General features: G+C 35.7%; 1 protein-coding gene across 1 annotated transcript in view; it reads left to right on the forward strand.

The window, feature by feature from the left end:
• Positions 1 to 17,497, forward strand: part of LRP6 (LDL receptor related protein 6) — a 125,869-nt gene that overhangs the window by 65,478 nt on the left and 42,894 nt on the right. Inside the window, exons 4-7 of the mRNA XM_019744743.2 lie at positions 1,132 to 1,328; positions 3,113 to 3,244; positions 5,748 to 6,144; positions 7,196 to 7,367. Of these exons, the coding sequence (XP_019600302.1) occupies positions 1,132 to 1,328; positions 3,113 to 3,244; positions 5,748 to 6,144; positions 7,196 to 7,367 (898 nt within the window). The remainder of the gene's footprint in view (positions 1 to 1,131; positions 1,329 to 3,112; positions 3,245 to 5,747; positions 6,145 to 7,195; positions 7,368 to 17,497) is intronic.

Genomic DNA, 17,497 nt, shown 5'->3' on the forward strand with positions numbered 1-17,497 from the left:
ACCTTAGGCTAGGATCATTTCATGTGCAATAACATGCTAATTGTGCTTAGATAAAAACTATTGCTCTTGAATTTATTTTACTGATAGTCTGTTAGATATTATAGATTATCAAAATAACCTCAAGGACCTAAAATTTGGATTATCTTCTCTAAAATATGTGATACTCTTTATTTCTCTTCAGTTGCTTACATCCTCCCTCACACCTCCCTTCCTTCCCTTCCTCCCAGCTGGACTACTTATGAATATAATATATTTGATATTATGAAAATGTCAGAGCATTAATTTTCTTGAATATTATTTTGTCTCAAAACATTTTTTGTTCATTATTCAACAGTGTTTATTAATTACATATGACTCTCCATGACACTCTGCAAAGTTCTGTGCCCTGAGTACTAATCAGGCTCTCTACCTTTTCTTTTGTATAGTATGGATTGCTTGTGAAATTTTTGGGTCTGCTTTGTTTCATGAACACATTCTGCCAGTGGCGGGACTTCCTTTTTGCTACGTGACTTGTGGAGCTTAAGTAACCAGAAAGCCAGCGGAGATGATCTTTTGCTGGAGTTAGACTGGGATTTGCAGAGAAAGCTCTACCAGAATGCCTTTTTAGCCTCGTGTATGTTTTTACTTTCAGTTATCAAAACCATAAGAACTGATGGAAGAAACAGGCTCAGATTCTTTGTTCTTCCACATCAAGAAGAGAAAAACCTATTGATTTAAAACTACTTCCCAGTGCCAACTGTAAACCCTAGGGTTTTTCTTTTTGCCCACTTTTCTCCTAACGAGATGAATTATGTGGAAGGATGGAAGATGTGAGTCCAGAGATGGAAATTGACACTAGTGCTAATACTTGGGCTTTGTCTGTCTGGTAGCTTCTGGTGAACCTGGGGCCTGCTGCCTAGTTAGGGACCATTCTGAAGTACTTGGTTTGGGGGTTTTGGACACCTGAAAATAAAATATATTTGAATTTGCTATGTGACTTACTTTTCATAGGTATATTTGACCTTAAGATGTGTGTTACTCTGGATTTGTATGTGTTAATGTGGATTACAAAACCATTTTAATGGGAGAGATGACGTTTTGATCAAAGAAGAAAATGTAGAAATGTTTACGTTTTTCTCTTTGTGTTAATAGGCAGGCAGTGGTTAAAGGTTCCCTTCCACATCCTTTTGCCTTGACGTTATTTGAGGACACATTGTACTGGACTGACTGGAATACACACTCCATTTTGGCTTGCAACAAGTACACTGGCGAGGGTCTGCGTGAAATCCATTCTAACATCTTCTCTCCCATGGATATACATGCCTTCAGCCAACAGAGGCAGCCAAATGGTAAGTGATCTTGATTTTTAAATTGTAAGTTGGCATAGCTTTGTAGTACTGTTGATGTCTGGCGTTCTTGAGAGGCAGGAGGAGAGAGGACATATCCAAAGTAGTGGGGAGGAATGAAAAATAGGGAAAATGTAAAAATATAATTCATGTTAAATAACAGCCTAAACCATTTGTACCTTGATGTTTATTACTACAGACTACTTCAGCACCTTATTTGGGTCTGGGTTGTGGAGCTAGAGAAGAGAGAAATAAAACAAGAAACTGAAATAGCTCATCTGCTAAGCTTGTATACTAATGCATTTCTTGTTCATATTATTTCTCTCTAATGTGTGTTTGATTTTGTTTTATATGAGTATATTTAAAAGCAAACACTTTTCTTAAATAGAATCTTCTGTTAATCTAACTGGTGAATTTAAGTACCTCAGGTTGCTGAATAAAATACCTGCTTAAACTTTTTTGTGCACACCCTACCTTCCTTTTTTCTTAGTTTTGCTTCTAATTTTTGGCCAACCTTTACAATGACTTGGGCTGTGATTGCTGACAACAGTTGCTTATAAAAGAGGATTAGAATTAAGTTTAAAAGGAATATGAGAATGTTAAGTGTTTGGCACTTGTGTGTAAATAAATGTTTGGCATGTGTCTGATTGTATTCCATAGCCAAAAAAGAAGGGTTTTTGGATTATGCATTGCTTTGTATTAGCTCCTTCCATTTAGGGGGACATAGTCAGATGTCTGCATTTGTTATGTTGGAATCTTGTGATCATGAGCCCATAAAAATGTTTTTACATGTATGTGTTAACTCTTTTGTAAAAAAGAGCATGTTTAGTTACTTGTATGAATTTTTTATTCTCAAGGTTAGCCCTCAGGAAAGAATTTCCCTTTTTTTCCTACATGGTATTGTTGATCCTTTATGTTTTACTAGTTTGAGCATATGCAGTTATCTGTGATACTGCTTTCTTTTATGTTTCACATTTCGTTGCTATTATGTTGATTTTTTTCTTGGATATTGTTTAAATCAACCCCTTTCTGTAGTTTCTACAAATCTGCTGATTAATCTCTGCTTCTCAGTTTTCCCCTCTTTTAATCTATATGCTTATCTTTTTTGTGTTAATCTTTCCAAAGTTTGATTTTTCGACATTGGAATTACTTTCCTTGGCTTTCAATGCCCTCTGCCACAGTCTGTTCTCATTCTCTGTGCTCATTCAGATTTAGTTCTTCTTAGTCAACAGAAACCTTACTCTCTAGTTAGACTACTCACCTTATTCTCTCTCCCAGTGTACAGCCTCCAAGCTTTTATTCGTGTAGTTTCGCCACATTTCAAGTGTCCTCTAAGCTCTCTTTCCTGTCCTTCAAGGCTCCTGTCACGTCCTACATGCTCCATGAAGCTTTTCCCCCCTGGTTTTTTAATTCCTAGTGATTTATTTCCCATTTGACTCTATACTTATTTACAGTTTATGGTGTGCAAGATAGCATTTAGTTTTATTGTTTTATATCGTGTTCTAGTTAATTTTGGCATACTGACTACTAGATTGTAAGCTCTTTTAGGGCAGGGACCTCCTAGTTTATTTCTTGTATATTCCTCTTGAATACAAAATGCTAAGTAAATTCTCACTGATTAATTCCCTTCCTTGCAGATGGTCTGGTAGTCAAGCACCTGGATGACATTTGGTAATAATTTGGTTTATCACAGTTGCTCATGTTTTGGTTGTTAACCTTTGTGTACCTAGAGTGAAGAAGGTCATCTGTAATCATTGGTATTAATCAGTGTGATTTATATTTGACAGCTACAAATCCATGTGGAATTGATAATGGTGGTTGTTCCCACTTGTGTTTGATGTCTCCAGTCAAGCCTTTTTATCAGTGTGCTTGCCCAACTGGGGTCAAACTCCTGGAGAATGGAAAAACCTGCAAAGATGGTAAGAAGATGGTCTCTAAGAAGGAAAAATTTTAGATAGTAATTGGGATTCTTATGGTTCATTTCATTTCTCTATAATAAGCTCTATAGGTTACAGTGCTTTGAGAGACGAGTCAATCTTAGTCTTCACAGTTGGTTGTATAACAGGAGTGTTTTGTGTTTTATGGCCTCTCTTGAATACATTTTATAAATTATTTGAGTATTTTAAATTTTTAACATGCTATTTTTGAAAAATATTAGGTGCTCTCTTTATCAAAATCACAGTTATTGATATCACAGTTGATTGCTGTGGAAATGAGTATTACTTTTCATAAAGAATACGTTTTAAACAGTAGGTAGCAGTTGTACATCAAAAAACCCTGTGCAGGGAAAAAGATGTTCATTACGTTTTTAACTATAAAAACTATCCTGGGGTACATTTTCTAAAAAATGATTGATATTTTTAATTGCTTTTCACAACGGAGAAGTGCTTTCAGGAGAAGAAGAAAAAACATTCCATATTTTACTGTTTAAAGCAACCTCTTTCTATACTTAACACCTACACTACTCGTAGTCCTTACTGTCTTAATTCCCTGTAGAGAGAGTGCATGTTGGAGAAGTATACTGATTAGGACATTTCAAGGGACTTCTGGTTTGGGAGGACACCAGTTCTTCTCATTTTCTTCTTAATGAGAATGTTATTTTTCATTCTTACCTCTATGGATCACCATCTGGTTCTCTAGCATCAGCAAGACCTGGTAAGAAAATTGTTATATTTAGCAGTGGCTTCTTTATCTAACTCTGAAAAGCAGAAGCCATTATTTCAGAGTGGGTTAGAGAGTTCCTGGCAAGGGGGTCAGGGAGTCAGAGAAATGGAATTGAGCCGGTTTGCAGGATATTTGTCATGACTTGGCATTGATAAATTATCCTCATAGTCAAAGGTGAAGCTGGCTGACTCTTGTCAGACGGTTTCCATGGCGAACAATAATTTGGTTTCAATTTAAAACAAAAGGTTTTTGTAATGTTGCTTTTTTTGTTTAAAAATGTAGCCTGATTTTAAAACAGGATTTACTTTAGCAATAGTGGTCTGTCTACTCCCTCACAGCATAAAAAGGTACATGTTTGACTAGTATTTTGAATTTCAGATATAGATTTGGCATATAGTAAGTAGTCTTAAGTTAGCTATTGTGTTTTGATCACCTTGCTCAAATTAACAGCTTCACTTTCTGTAACTTCTTTGTTTGCAGAGTTTTGGGTAGTTAGCAGAGGCTGTGAATTTTACAAAGTTCTTCCTACTTGGTGCCTGCTTTGGCATTTATGGCTGTATATTCTCCAAGATAGAGTTCACTTGTAATTAGTCCTAGATTCAAAAAGTGATGTTGAGAACTTAATGCCAGTGTTTTCTTTTGGACTCATTTCTTTGGTTCATTCTTTCAGATGTTAACTTGCTTATTATCTTTTATTAGCTCTTGTAGTTAGATGATTTTTTTACTAGTGATTTACTTTAACATTAAAAATAAAACACAAAAAAAAGATTGAACTTAATACCATTCTCAGCTATGTTTTTATTGAATACTAATTTGGGTTTAAAATATTTCATAAATAAATCTGATTTAAAACTCAGTGAAAAAAATTTAAAGTCTTTATTTTCTAATGATAATACTATATTAGCTAATACTTATTGAGTACTTTTATTTTCAGTACGTTCCTGAGTTTTACATTTATCTCCTTTAATCCTCACAGCAACCCTAATGAGATACAGATGAAGAAACTAGGCTTAGAGAGATTAGGTGTTTTGCCTAAGTGTGTATAGCTACTTGAATCCAGTTCTAGCAGATCCACAACTCTTGCTGTTAACCATGGTGTTAGATTTATCTAATTCCCTTTTGCTACTATTGCTATTTCCTCCTCCGTAGCCCCTTTTGTCCTAATTCTGTCAGGCATTGTTTTATCGATCTCTGTCAAAACAACTTTACTGAGCTATAATTTACATACCATAAAATTCAGCCATTTCACGTGTACAAGTCAGTGATTTTTAGTAAATGTACAATTGTGGAACCATCACAGTCCAATTTTAGAACATTCTCATTAATCACAAAAGATCCTTTGTTCTAGATTTCCTTACTCTTTAAACGTACTTCTTGAACAAAGGACCTATATCCGTGTCTCTTTCCTCCTTTAATACTCAGTTTCTTAGCTCCCTAGTCCTTACTTAGTTGTTATTCATTATACCATTAGTAGCTGTTTTAATTCCATGGCTACATAATGAATGAAACCAGAGAGAGAATCAAAACTTGATTTCAGAGCTCTGCCATTGCAGAGCTTTACCTCATAGTCAAACTATTCCTATTTCACTGCATTACTTTCCGTTTCCACCTTAAACAGACCCTAGTATCCTTTTATACTCATTTACTTTTGAGTTCCTGAAGAAGTTCTGGGTTCTTTATTTAGAGTGGCTAAATTTTGCCTATGGGTTTTAATTTTCTCTCTCTCTTTTTTTCATTTATTTTACTTTGTTGTCCTAGGTGCCACTGAATTATTGCTTTTAGCCCGAAGGACAGACTTGAGACGCATTTCTTTGGATACCCCAGACTTCACTGACATTGTTCTACAGTTAGAAGACATCCGTCATGCCATTGCGATAGATTATGACCCGGTGGAAGGCTACATCTACTGGACTGATGATGAAGTGAGGGCCATCCGCCGCTCACTCATAGATGGATCGGGCAGTCAGTTCGTGGTCACCGCTCAAATCGCGCATCCTGACGGCATTGCTGTTGACTGGGTTGCCCGAAATCTGTACTGGACAGACACTGGCACTGATCGGATAGAAGTGACAAGGCTTAATGGCACCATGAGGAAGATCTTGATTTCAGAGGACTTAGAGGAACCTCGGGCTATTGTGTTAGATCCCATGGTTGGGTAAGAAGCTCTGCTCATAGAAAGTTTTGCCTGTGTTTCTGTTTTCTACAGGTCCCTAAAAATATTGACAAAAACTGTAACTTATGTGTTAGTTTCCAATACACAGCTCTTTAATGCTGTCCATTTTTAGAATATAGTGATTGGAATAAAATCTCAAGTTAAAGAATTGCTAGTTATTTTCCCGTGAACGTTTTGAATACTTTTTCTTTCTAAATTAGGTCCATGCTTGCTGATTTTGGGTGTTGGCTGCAGATTCTGCCGAGGTTGCATCATGACCATGAAAAATGTGAAAAGAAATTGTTTTCAGAACTCTTTCTCGTCCCCTAAAAGACTTAATTTCTTCCCATTTTCAGTATTTCTAGAATGATATGGTAAAAAAATATATCTTTATGTTTCCAAATATACAAATGACTCGATTTTCAAAACTTTGTCAGGACATGCAGCTTTACCCCCAGTCTTTTCTTTTTTGCCATAACAGCCTGACTACAGTCCAGGAAGGCACAGTTTTCTACATAGTCACCAGTGCTATTTGTTACTATGAGATTCAGTCTGAGGACAAACATAGTATAATAACAAACCATTACACTTCAGGGTATACCAATGCCTTAGAGCCATGTAAACTCCCAGGAGCCACAAGAATCACTTAGCACACAGAAGAGTGAGTTATTTGGGGAATTCAGTGTGTCTGAATACCACTGGGATAACCTGTTTGTGTCAGAGGACAAGCCAGCAATAAAAAGAGAGGATTGTTCATGGGAAGGAACACAAAATCTTTTGAAAAAACTTAACTAAAAATGGACTATCATTATTGGGAGGCATTTTCATTATCAGTTCTAGGAAACACTGTTTATTAGAAAATTTCCTATCAACTTACACACTGCGATTATAAATATCTTAAGCATATTCTTTGATATATTTAAGTCATTTTTTTCCCTTTTATGGTGTTAATTGATGATACCAGTATAATATGAGGGGTGGATCTCACCTTTAGGATTTCTGAAAGTTGAAGATTATTATCTGTGCTTAGCTCATTTTCTGTATACTTCTATAGGTACATGTATTGGACTGACTGGGGAGAAATCCCGAAAATTGAGCGAGCAGCTCTGGATGGTTCTGACCGAGTGGTGTTGGTTAACACTTCTCTTGGTTGGCCAAATGGTTTAGCCTTGGATTATGATGAAGGCAAAATATACTGGGGAGATGCCAAAACAGACAAAATTGAGGTTTGTTTTCTTGCTTTTTCATTTTAAAACCAGTTTTATAATGATTTTGAGTTGATGGTAATTTGATACAGATAGTCCTGCCTTTTGTCTAGGGTTCCAGAGGTATCTTTTATAGAAATTTTACTCAGCTTTTAGGATTTTAGAGATTATGTATTTTCTCGCACTTAACTCTAGGATTTTGAGTTATACTGGCATGAGAAATGGGTATTCATCTATTTGTAGTCTTAAAAGCTTATGCGAATGATTTTTCTTCATTATACCCATAATGAAAAAAAAAATCCACTGCATGGATTTCCTAGGGGAAGTTTCTGCACAAACCAAATATTATATGAGATCTAAACTGGAAGAGCTGGGGGTCATGTCAGGAAAACAAAGCCCATATGTGCATATAAATATAGCTCTTTTTGTTGTTAATTGGTGTTGGGGGCAGGTAATGGCATATATTAAGAATTAAGATGATTACATGCAAACAGTTTTTAAATTGATTTATGAGCTATGTGGTAGAAAGATTAATTAACCAAAGCTTGGGAAAAAATAATTACCAAATGATAAAATTAAGCTGTGGCAATCAGAGTAGAATTATGGTGGAAACAACCAGTGGTGAATATTTTATCACAGTGTTTTTGTAAACATCATATATCTTTGATACTGAGTGTGAAGTCTAAATTTCACAACTTTGAATTAGGCTTTCCTAGAAGTCTTGGGGTCGTGTACTTAAAACAGAGTTTCTATAACAATATTCCTTTGGGGGAGGCATAACTTCTCATAAAAGGAGTGGCGTTGAATGGCTTGTCAAAGCCACAACAGATAATCTAATACATAGATAATTTGGGATCTAGAGCACTTATTTCAGAAAGATATTTCTTAGGAGTGCCAGGGACTCTGAGTGAATAATGAATTAAAGGGCCTTTCAGAATGGAAACTTGGAATAGAAAAATACCCATTAGTATTCCCACCAGGCTCAAATACTGAGAATTGCATCTCTTATTCTTGCAGCTGGTTTCCATTAATAGAAAATTTTGCATAGACTTGGCTATATAAATTTTCTCCCTGTTGTTAGTGTTTCACTACCCCCCGACTCCCTTTTAAATCCAAGTTAGTGTTTGAATCTTTAACAGCTGGAGTACAGTGCTAATGAGACAAAGGTTATGGGTTCACTTTTCAGACAGGCTATTAGCTTCACTTGGCTTGGCTTGAATACAGATTGCACACCCATGCCCAACCAATTCACAGATGTGTATTATTGATCAGCTGTGGACTAGACATGAGTGTATAGGTATTATTACTTTTAGAAAAGCAGTTTAAAGCCCATGTGTCCAAGAAGAATGTCTGTACATACGGGAAGAACACACATAATTTCTATTATGGAAGAGCAGTTGATTTATTATTTTATAGGGATTTTTAAAATTCCATATTTGGTCTTACCTTTTTTAGCTTACTATGGCTGACTAGATTGTAAATAAAACATTCGTTTCTTACTGGGAATTTTTCAAGTCTTACGTTCTCCACTTCAGGTCACTTTAAGTACTTTAGAAATTTATTCAAAATCACAAATAGTTCAGGAGGGATTCAGATAGAGAAATGAGAATTTACAGAGGTTCTGAGTGACAGTGTTTAAGAATAAAAGTGAACACACATTACATAATAATATGTAATATTGATTAAGTAGGATTTATTTTCTTAGTTTGCAGTAAGTGCAGATGTTAAAATTAGTGTTCATTCTAGCTTCTTTGTTCTGTCTTCTTGAGCTGTACATTTGTATACAGTGGGGTCATTTGCTCCCTCTTTCCTTCTTCCCTGAGTGGTACCAGCATCCTTAAACCTGCCTTTCGGATCTATTTCTCTTCTTCCAGGTTTGCTGGAACACAGCTGCTGTTTGTCTTTGTCCTCTTTTTGACAGATGATTTGGGGTTTGTGGTATATCTACTTCCAGCAAATTACACACACATAGACCTCCCTTTATGTCCTCTGGAGATTCTGATGAAATCTCCCTAATTGAGGATCAGTGCTTTTGTTATTTTCTTTTCACAGACACATCTGGGAACTAGAGAGCAGGTATTGTTATTTATTCACTTCTTAATTTATGACGATGTGTAAAATTGTTAATATACGGCCAACTAAGGCAAGAGCAGAGCTCTTCATCTAAATTAATCTTGCATAATCGGGGGAGAAAAATTGTTAGTTTCCTGTTCTGAGACCAGCAATGATGATAGGAGCAACTGCTACCACCAGCTGTTCGTCTCGCTTTGCTTAATAGTAGGTGGATTGCACTGAACTTGAAAACTTTTGTAAAGATATAGACAGTTTATGAAATGCTTGTTCTAAGATGATTTGCTAGCCTTTGTGTAGCAGCTGATCCTAGGTACTGATCTGACCCTTGTCTAGGCCACATGCTCTCTTCTAGTCCTGCACCCGTAAGAAAGCTTCCCAGCTTTTGTCAATGCCCAAGAATGAAAGCTGCTTTTTCCTGGGACTGTAAGAAAATACAGATTATGGCTTTAATAGCCCTGTTCCTTTCTGGAAGACTTAGAGTTTACTTGGGATCAAACTGCCCTATATGTGTTAATAATACATTTGGGAAGAGAAGATAGTTATTTGGTAAATTGTTATGTAGCAATGTTAAGACATAGTAAACTCTTGTGTTCTGAGTGGATCTTAAGGGAAAAGCTCAGAATGTTCATTTGCTCTCTGTTCCCTTAGTGGAGATTCCTTAGATCAAGTTCTCAGTCCCATTTTTAGTAAGGGAGATGTAATTGGACTCTGGATATATTGGGGAACTGGGGCTAAGGATTAGGGAAACCATGAAAAGTATTGGGAAGCTCTGAGTTTCAGATTCAGTTTTTATTGTACAGAATTGCAGAAAGAATGAATAAGTTTACGTAAGGTTTATAACCGTCTTCTGCAAAGAGGGTGGGACATAGGAAACTGCTAATGACATCAGATTTTTTAAGGCTGTCATTGGCTGGTGCTTTGATATAAGAATGTCTGTTACGACATATCTTGATTTCCTTGTCAGCTGATAGTGACTATTTATCTGTAGGTGTTAGTTAAAAGGTAAAGCTGGTACTTGTTCATGCTGCTTCCTCATTTTGCTGAAATCGTTTCATTGCTTTTTCTGGACAAGCTTCTGGTTTATTTGTCTGCACTGGACTTCCCCACCCTCTGCCCACCCAAGTTACTATAGTGTTCTGGGGTTTCCTGATAATAAATACTAAAACATTAGTAGAAAGGATCATTTCTATTTTTCTGAGAGGGGAAGCATCAAATAAGCCTTTATTTCTGTTTTATAAGACCCTGAAGTAGGCAGAAGCACATTGTGTCTTAACAACATTTCATTTTTCTGAGTCAGGTTTCACTACCAAAACACCTATTACACTGAGGGCCTGCAATACTGTTTATCAATAGCAAAGACATATTGATAATTTATAAGTTTAAAGCATTTTCTTGCAATTATATAAAATTAAGAATGTACTTTTTGGGGGATGCTTTCCTCATTACATCCCAGTTTAACTGATCAACAGAATTAATGTGTTTTGAATCACTGGTTTTAGTGAAAATGCTGTCATAGCTAAATTTTCTTACAATTTGTTTTCTCATCATATACTTTTTATTTCATATTTTTGCTTCTTTTGTTTCTGCTGACAAATGCAGCAACATCTAATAGTTATAGGTAAAAAGAGATTTTTTTCTTTTTGTCTACTTAAAAGGCCTGTAGATTTGTTTTAAATCCTTCTTATTGTAAATTTCCCTACTTTAGAGAATACAATAGGTAGTTCTTTCCAAATCTAATTATACCTGGCACAACTTTTTTGGGAAACAGCAATGGAGATTATTAGAACCTTGAGTACCAAGAAATTTTGAATAAAGAGGGTATTATTGTGTGGGATCTGTGTTGAAAACTTGGCATTTGGTGAATGTCCTAGTTCATATTCTAAGGCTGAGTATGAAATTACAGGGCTACATTTTCTTCTCATGACAATTTCCTGTATTTTATCAATATCCTAATAAGGAAATTTGTTTCCCAGGTATTCAGATTCCTTTTTAAAGTAATTTCTTTGACATCTTTAGTCTGTGTATTGTGAAAGTCTGTTAAAACATACAAGGACCCATTTTTGATAATTTTTCTAATCGTTTCTAAGATTACTTCCTCCTTAAAAAGTGTAATAATATAATCATCTGTTGTTGAGATAAAGTTCTTCTGATTATATGACAAGTACCAACAAGTACTTCCTTTTGAATCTTTGCTAGTTTATAACATTCAGTGCTCCTTAAAACAGATTATACTATGCTTTCAGTTTTAGATAATCAAGATAATGAACTTCAATACCTGAATCTTTGCCCATTCCTACTACTTTATCGCATTATATGTATGTGAATATATATTTCCCCCCTCATCTTCTTGACATAGAGTAACAGAAGACTGATATTGATAAACTCCATCTTAGATTCCTCAGCTCAACAGAATACCTGGATTTGGGACCCACATTCATTGAATTTACAAACACGGGGCTGCCGTATTACATCATCTTGCATCTGTTTGGGGTGTATCTTATGATAATATATTTTTAAACTCCTATTTGCAAGTTACCTGTTCATGTACAATTCTAGCAGTATTATTTAACTTGTTATAATCTGTAGCAGCCACAGTAGTGCATCATCCAATTATATGCTCTGTTGTCTCATTATCTACTTGACTTTGGCTCTAAAAGGTATTGCATGTATATAATGAGAGAACCGACCTTGATGATAGGTGTAATCATGCTTTCCTGAACTGCCACAACAAACCCGAGCCTCACCAATCAAGACGCTTTGCCTCCCTTAGGAGTTAGTATAGTTTTATCTATGTAAATTAGGATAATCTGATGCATGTTGGTACTTAGAAAGCATTTTAGTGACCAAGTTTGAACTTGCTTTTGGATCATTTCTTTAAATGTTCTGCTTTTACACTTTTTCTTCTCGTGTTTTAGTATAAAACCATTTAACATGTGTGGAGATATTTTTAGTTTCCATCTGAAATGTTTAAAGCTTGCCAAATATGTAACTTTATTACTAATGGAGTCCATTTAAACCATTATTTTTCAGGAGATTATTTCTCTATAGGTGGGAAACTATTACAGATTTAAAGGAGTCATAAAGATTTAATTTATATTGTTTTTAGAAGGTTTGGATAGGGTAAGCAGTCAGATGATGGCAAGGATCACAGTTTTGGGACTTGTGGGAGGGAATTTGCAAAACATCGAGCTGTGACCAGTGACAGGTATTCTAACTCTTTGTTTCAATTTAAAGTTATCACCAGCTATTAAAAGATTCTGTATAATAGTCATGTGTAAAGTTATCCAAAATGAACAAAGTACCTGCTAAGAATATTCTAATGCAGGCCCTGAATTTTGTTGTTGTTGTTGTTGAACTCAGATTTCCCAAACTCTTTACTCATTGTATACTGTAATTTGGTTTTTTGTTAGAGTTGATCTGAAATAACTAAATCGCAGAGAAGGATTAGAATTCCTTTTAATTGCACTGAGATTTTCAATAGACTGGTGTTTGTTTAGTATTTCATTTATAGTTTGAGCTTCTAAAATCTGCCAAGACTTACAGAATTTGTAAGTAGGAATGATATTAATGGCTTTATGCAATTAATAGAGTCCCTACTCAAAATTTTTTGTTCACTTACTTTTTATTTTGGATTGACTAATGACTTGGCTTTTATATTTAGTTGGGAGTTACAATATTGCTTTTGTGTTTTAGTTACAATATTATTCTTAAAATATGGTAAAAACCTTCCATACCACAATAGATTTCATTCATCTACAGTAGTAAGCAAACAATGTTTCATGGGTTTTCAAAGTGTTGTTTTTGAGTAAAATAAAACTGTTTTCTGATCTCATAAAACTAACTATAGTTTCTAGATAGTATCATACTCACACAAACATTTTTTTTCTTTCTATTCCAGGTTTCTCTTCCTAAAATTCAGCAGTGCTTGGTGCTTTTTGCTTAGTTAGCTCTTTTGTTTGCCCAAGGTCATACAGCTTTCTATTTAGAAAGAATGGAATTCCAGTTTCCTGATTCTTAATACAGTATTTTTTGTCTTGTGCCCTGCTGCCTCTTTTTTATTTTGAAATAATTTCAGACTTAAAAGTTTGCAAGAACATCTTTCATCCAGCTTCATTTTATGTGCTTATAGAACAATTATCAATACCAGGAAATTAATATTGGTACCATTTCCATTATTCCTATTATATTTATTAATTGGAATTCTCCTATAAGGAAGAACTGTCCCCTATTTATTCAAAATAAATATTCTATTGTATGTGTATATCACATTTTCTTTAAGCATTCACTGTCTGTGGACATTTAGGTTGGTTCTACCTCTTATGAATAATACTACAGTGAACATGAGTGTGCAAATATCTCTAGAGATCCTGTTTTCACTTCTGTTGGGTATATACCTGGAAGTGGGATTGTTGGGTCATATGGTAATCCTATGCTTAATTCTTCAAGGAGCCCCCTTCATTTGTAAAGCAGTTTCTGAAACAACAGCATACTCAGCTTTATCTTACATTTCCCTTGCCTCAGCCCTGGAAGCAGCTGTTGCTCCAAGGAGCCATGGTTCTTTTTAATGAAGAATAGTGTTTAAAAACCAATATCTGAGCGTAAGGCATGCTCATTGGTACGGGAGTACTTTCAATACAAAGGTGTTACAGTTGGTTTGTTTTTCTACTCAGAATTTAAAGAGAACTTACTTTAGTTGTGCTTGCAAAGAATGAGAGGAAAGGGGGCAGTTTCCCCTTGTTAACATGCGCATGTGTTCCCAGGAGGGTTCATGGAAGGCTGCAGGGCAGTGGGCTTTCAGAAATGTCTTGTGAAGCAATTCAGTATGATGGACGAAGGTGGTGTTGCTGTGTGTCATAATGATGCCTTCATCTGAAAATCTGTTCTTAGTTTTCTAGTTTTCCTAAGTAATTCAGGCATAGGAAGCTTTGGTCACAATAGCAATTCTTAGCTCTATCTGTAAAAGAATATAGTAGTATCTGTAAATGTTTACTACTGTAAGCATGACTTCTTGAAAAAATATTATAAAACTACCTACTGCAACTATGATACCTTTCTCATATTAAAAAGTCAGTTATTCACTCAGACACAAAACTCTTGACCCAGGTTAAAAAGCTTTAAGTACAGCACTGCTGTTGCCCGGCTGCTCTCTTAAACAGGTGCATGGGTCCCTTCACTTCCCCTCCTGGGCCCAAAGCATTTCTCTTACTTGTCATCCTAGTGATATTCTGCACGAGTGAAATGTTATTTCCATGGATGTAGTACATTCCAGTTTTTAAAAGGCCATTTCTGTAAAATTGTATTTTGTACCCTATTAAGTGTATCAAATCAGCCCCAATGATATCTGTTTGTCCTTCTATGAACTTTTAATTTACTACTCGTTTTGGATATTGGCTGGAATATTAGAAGAGGAATGGTCCACTGTGAGCATAATTTGAGTTTCTCTTTTGGAAGTACATAGCATTCCCAGTCCAGCTCATTTTATGATGGGAGCCTGGTTGTCCTATTGTCATCTATTTCTTGAACATGTCTAGTCAAGTAAAGTTGCATAGCAACAACTTTGGTAGTAGACTGGCTGCATTCCAAGATTTCATGGGTAATTCTGTCTTGACATTTAATGAACTGATGAAACTGCTCAAAAACCGGATGTGATGTTTATAGAAGGTTTGCTATTACCTCCTCTCTGTGGAGATAATGTTCTGGTTAACCCACATGTGTTTCCTGTTGTAGCCTATATTCTCAGTGTGGTTTGCAGTATTTGGGAATGCCTCAGAATGTTAAACCTATACCGCAGTGTGGTTGAAGCAGCTGAAACCACTGGAGACTCTGGTTCAGATTGGAAGGTAGATTTTAGAGGTGACAGAAGCCTAATTATCAGTTTAACTAATTAAACCACTCTGAGGTAATACAGTGAAGCACACCCTCCAGAGTTTCCAGAAGATTTAATTAGTGTTGGCTCAACTTTTAAAGCATAAGGGTAATCTTTCGGAATTACTTAAAATGGTTCACTTGTTCTGGGTTCAGAATGTACAAACAAGCTTTTACCAGGATTTGTGTTATTATTTTAAACATAAGGGACTTTGAATAATATTTACAAACCTAGTAACCTGTCCAGAACAGTTACTATTAGGTTGGTGCAAAGATAATTGCAGTTTTTGCAATTATTTTTAACTTTTTAAACCGCAATTGCTCTTGCACCTAACTAATAGTTGGGTATGAGAAATGTAATAGTGATTTTCTTGGAGATAAAGCAGACTGTTCTTGTTTTACTATGTTGCTTCTGCCCAGTAGAAAGAGAGAGTGTGGTTGGTAGAAGAGAAATATATAGGGGAGAAGCCAGTTTTCTAGTAGAAGTGTCAACTCTGCACAAATAATTAAACGAAAGAGATTTCAGAAAGTAACCATTGGACTCTGTATAAAGGGAAATATATGATTTTTTAGATGTAAGATCTCACAATCAGATTTTATTTAAGCTGTTGATCCCTTAATCTCTTCATAGGATTCTTATAATTGCTTTCCACCTCATATCAACAACAAGAATAACAGCATTTATTAATAATAGCATTTCCTCCTCCTCCTCCCCCACCCCTTCTCCCTTGGACTTGCTCCTTATCTTTTTTCTTTTTTTTAAATTCTTTTTAAATTGGGGAGTATTGGGGAACAGTGTATTTCACCAGGGCCCATCAGCTCTAAGCTGTTGTCATTCAGTCTAGTTGTGGAGGGCGCTGCTCAGGTCCAAGTCCAGTTGCCATTTTCAATCTTAGTTGCAGGGGGTGCAGCCCACCATCCCATGCGGGAATTGAACTGGCAACCTTGTTGAGAGCTCGCGCTCTAACCAACTGAGCCATCTGGACATCCCTCCGGAAGCTCCGCAGCAGCTCATTGTTTTCAATCTAGTTGTGGAGGGTGCAGCTCACTGGCCCATGTGGGAATCCAACGGGCAACCCTGTTGTTCAGAGCTCGCGCTCTAACCAACTGAGCCATCTGTCCACCCCTCTTTCTTTTTTTAATTATGGAAAATTTCAGACATACAGTAAGGCAGAGTAAAGATTCTCTTGAAACACCCAGCTTCAGCCATTATCAATACATGGTCAATCTAGAATGCTCTGAAGGGGAGGGCCAAGGAGATGACAGATAAGGATTCTCCTATGAATATAACTGTGTTTTTAATACTTCTATTTTGAGATAACCTAAAAGAAATGAGAGAATCAGGCCTTTGTCATTGCTTTTGCAAATCTAGCACTTTGAAATGTAAACTTGAAAATGTGATAAAAGATGAGAAAAGGTACAGTGTTACTAATTTTCATCAGAAATTGTTTTTTTGAAGTAATTTTAACCCATAATAGAATTACATATATTATAGCCGAGGAGGAATACACTTAATTGTTTGTGGCTTTACTGAGCCTGATGGGTCTAGGGCCACCCTGAGGGTGGGAGGTGTGAGAGGGGACAGAGATCTAATCTAAAAAGGGTGTATTAATGTTGTAGGCTGTATAGTCACCACTTTGAAATTCTAATCCTGCGTAGTCCATTATGATAACCAGTAGCCATGTATGGCTATGGAGCACTTAAAATGTGGCTACTCTGAATTGAAATGCTTCAAGTGTAAAATACATACAAAGAAAGCCTAATATGAAAAATACATAAGATTTCATGAAAAAAATTTAAATATTGATTGCATGTTGAAATAAAAATATTTTGGATGTATTGGATTAGATAAAATATATTATTTAAATTAATTTTTCTTCTTGAATTTTAATTTTACTGTTTCTTTTAACTTTTTAAAATCTGGCTACTAGAAAATTTAAAATTACAAGCGTTTGTGGCTTATCATGTTTCTCTTGGACAGCACCGTTCTAGACTCAATCCTATTATAAAAACTGCAGCAGACAAGAATAGGAAGATAGGGGAGTAAGAGAAACAACGTGCTTACAAAATTATAATACGTTTTAAAAATCTTTAGCACATCTGAGTTACATCGTTTAATTTGAAATAGATATGATATGTCTAGCTTTAGGGTACACTTTGTTATGGCACTCCTCCTTTAGCTTTAACCCTCCCTCCCCCCGACTTAGTTTTTG

Source organism: Rhinolophus sinicus, linkage group LG02 (assembly GCF_036562045.2).
Source record: "Rhinolophus sinicus isolate RSC01 linkage group LG02, ASM3656204v1, whole genome shotgun sequence".
Classification (NCBI taxonomy): Eukaryota; Metazoa; Chordata; class Mammalia; order Chiroptera; family Rhinolophidae; genus Rhinolophus; species Rhinolophus sinicus.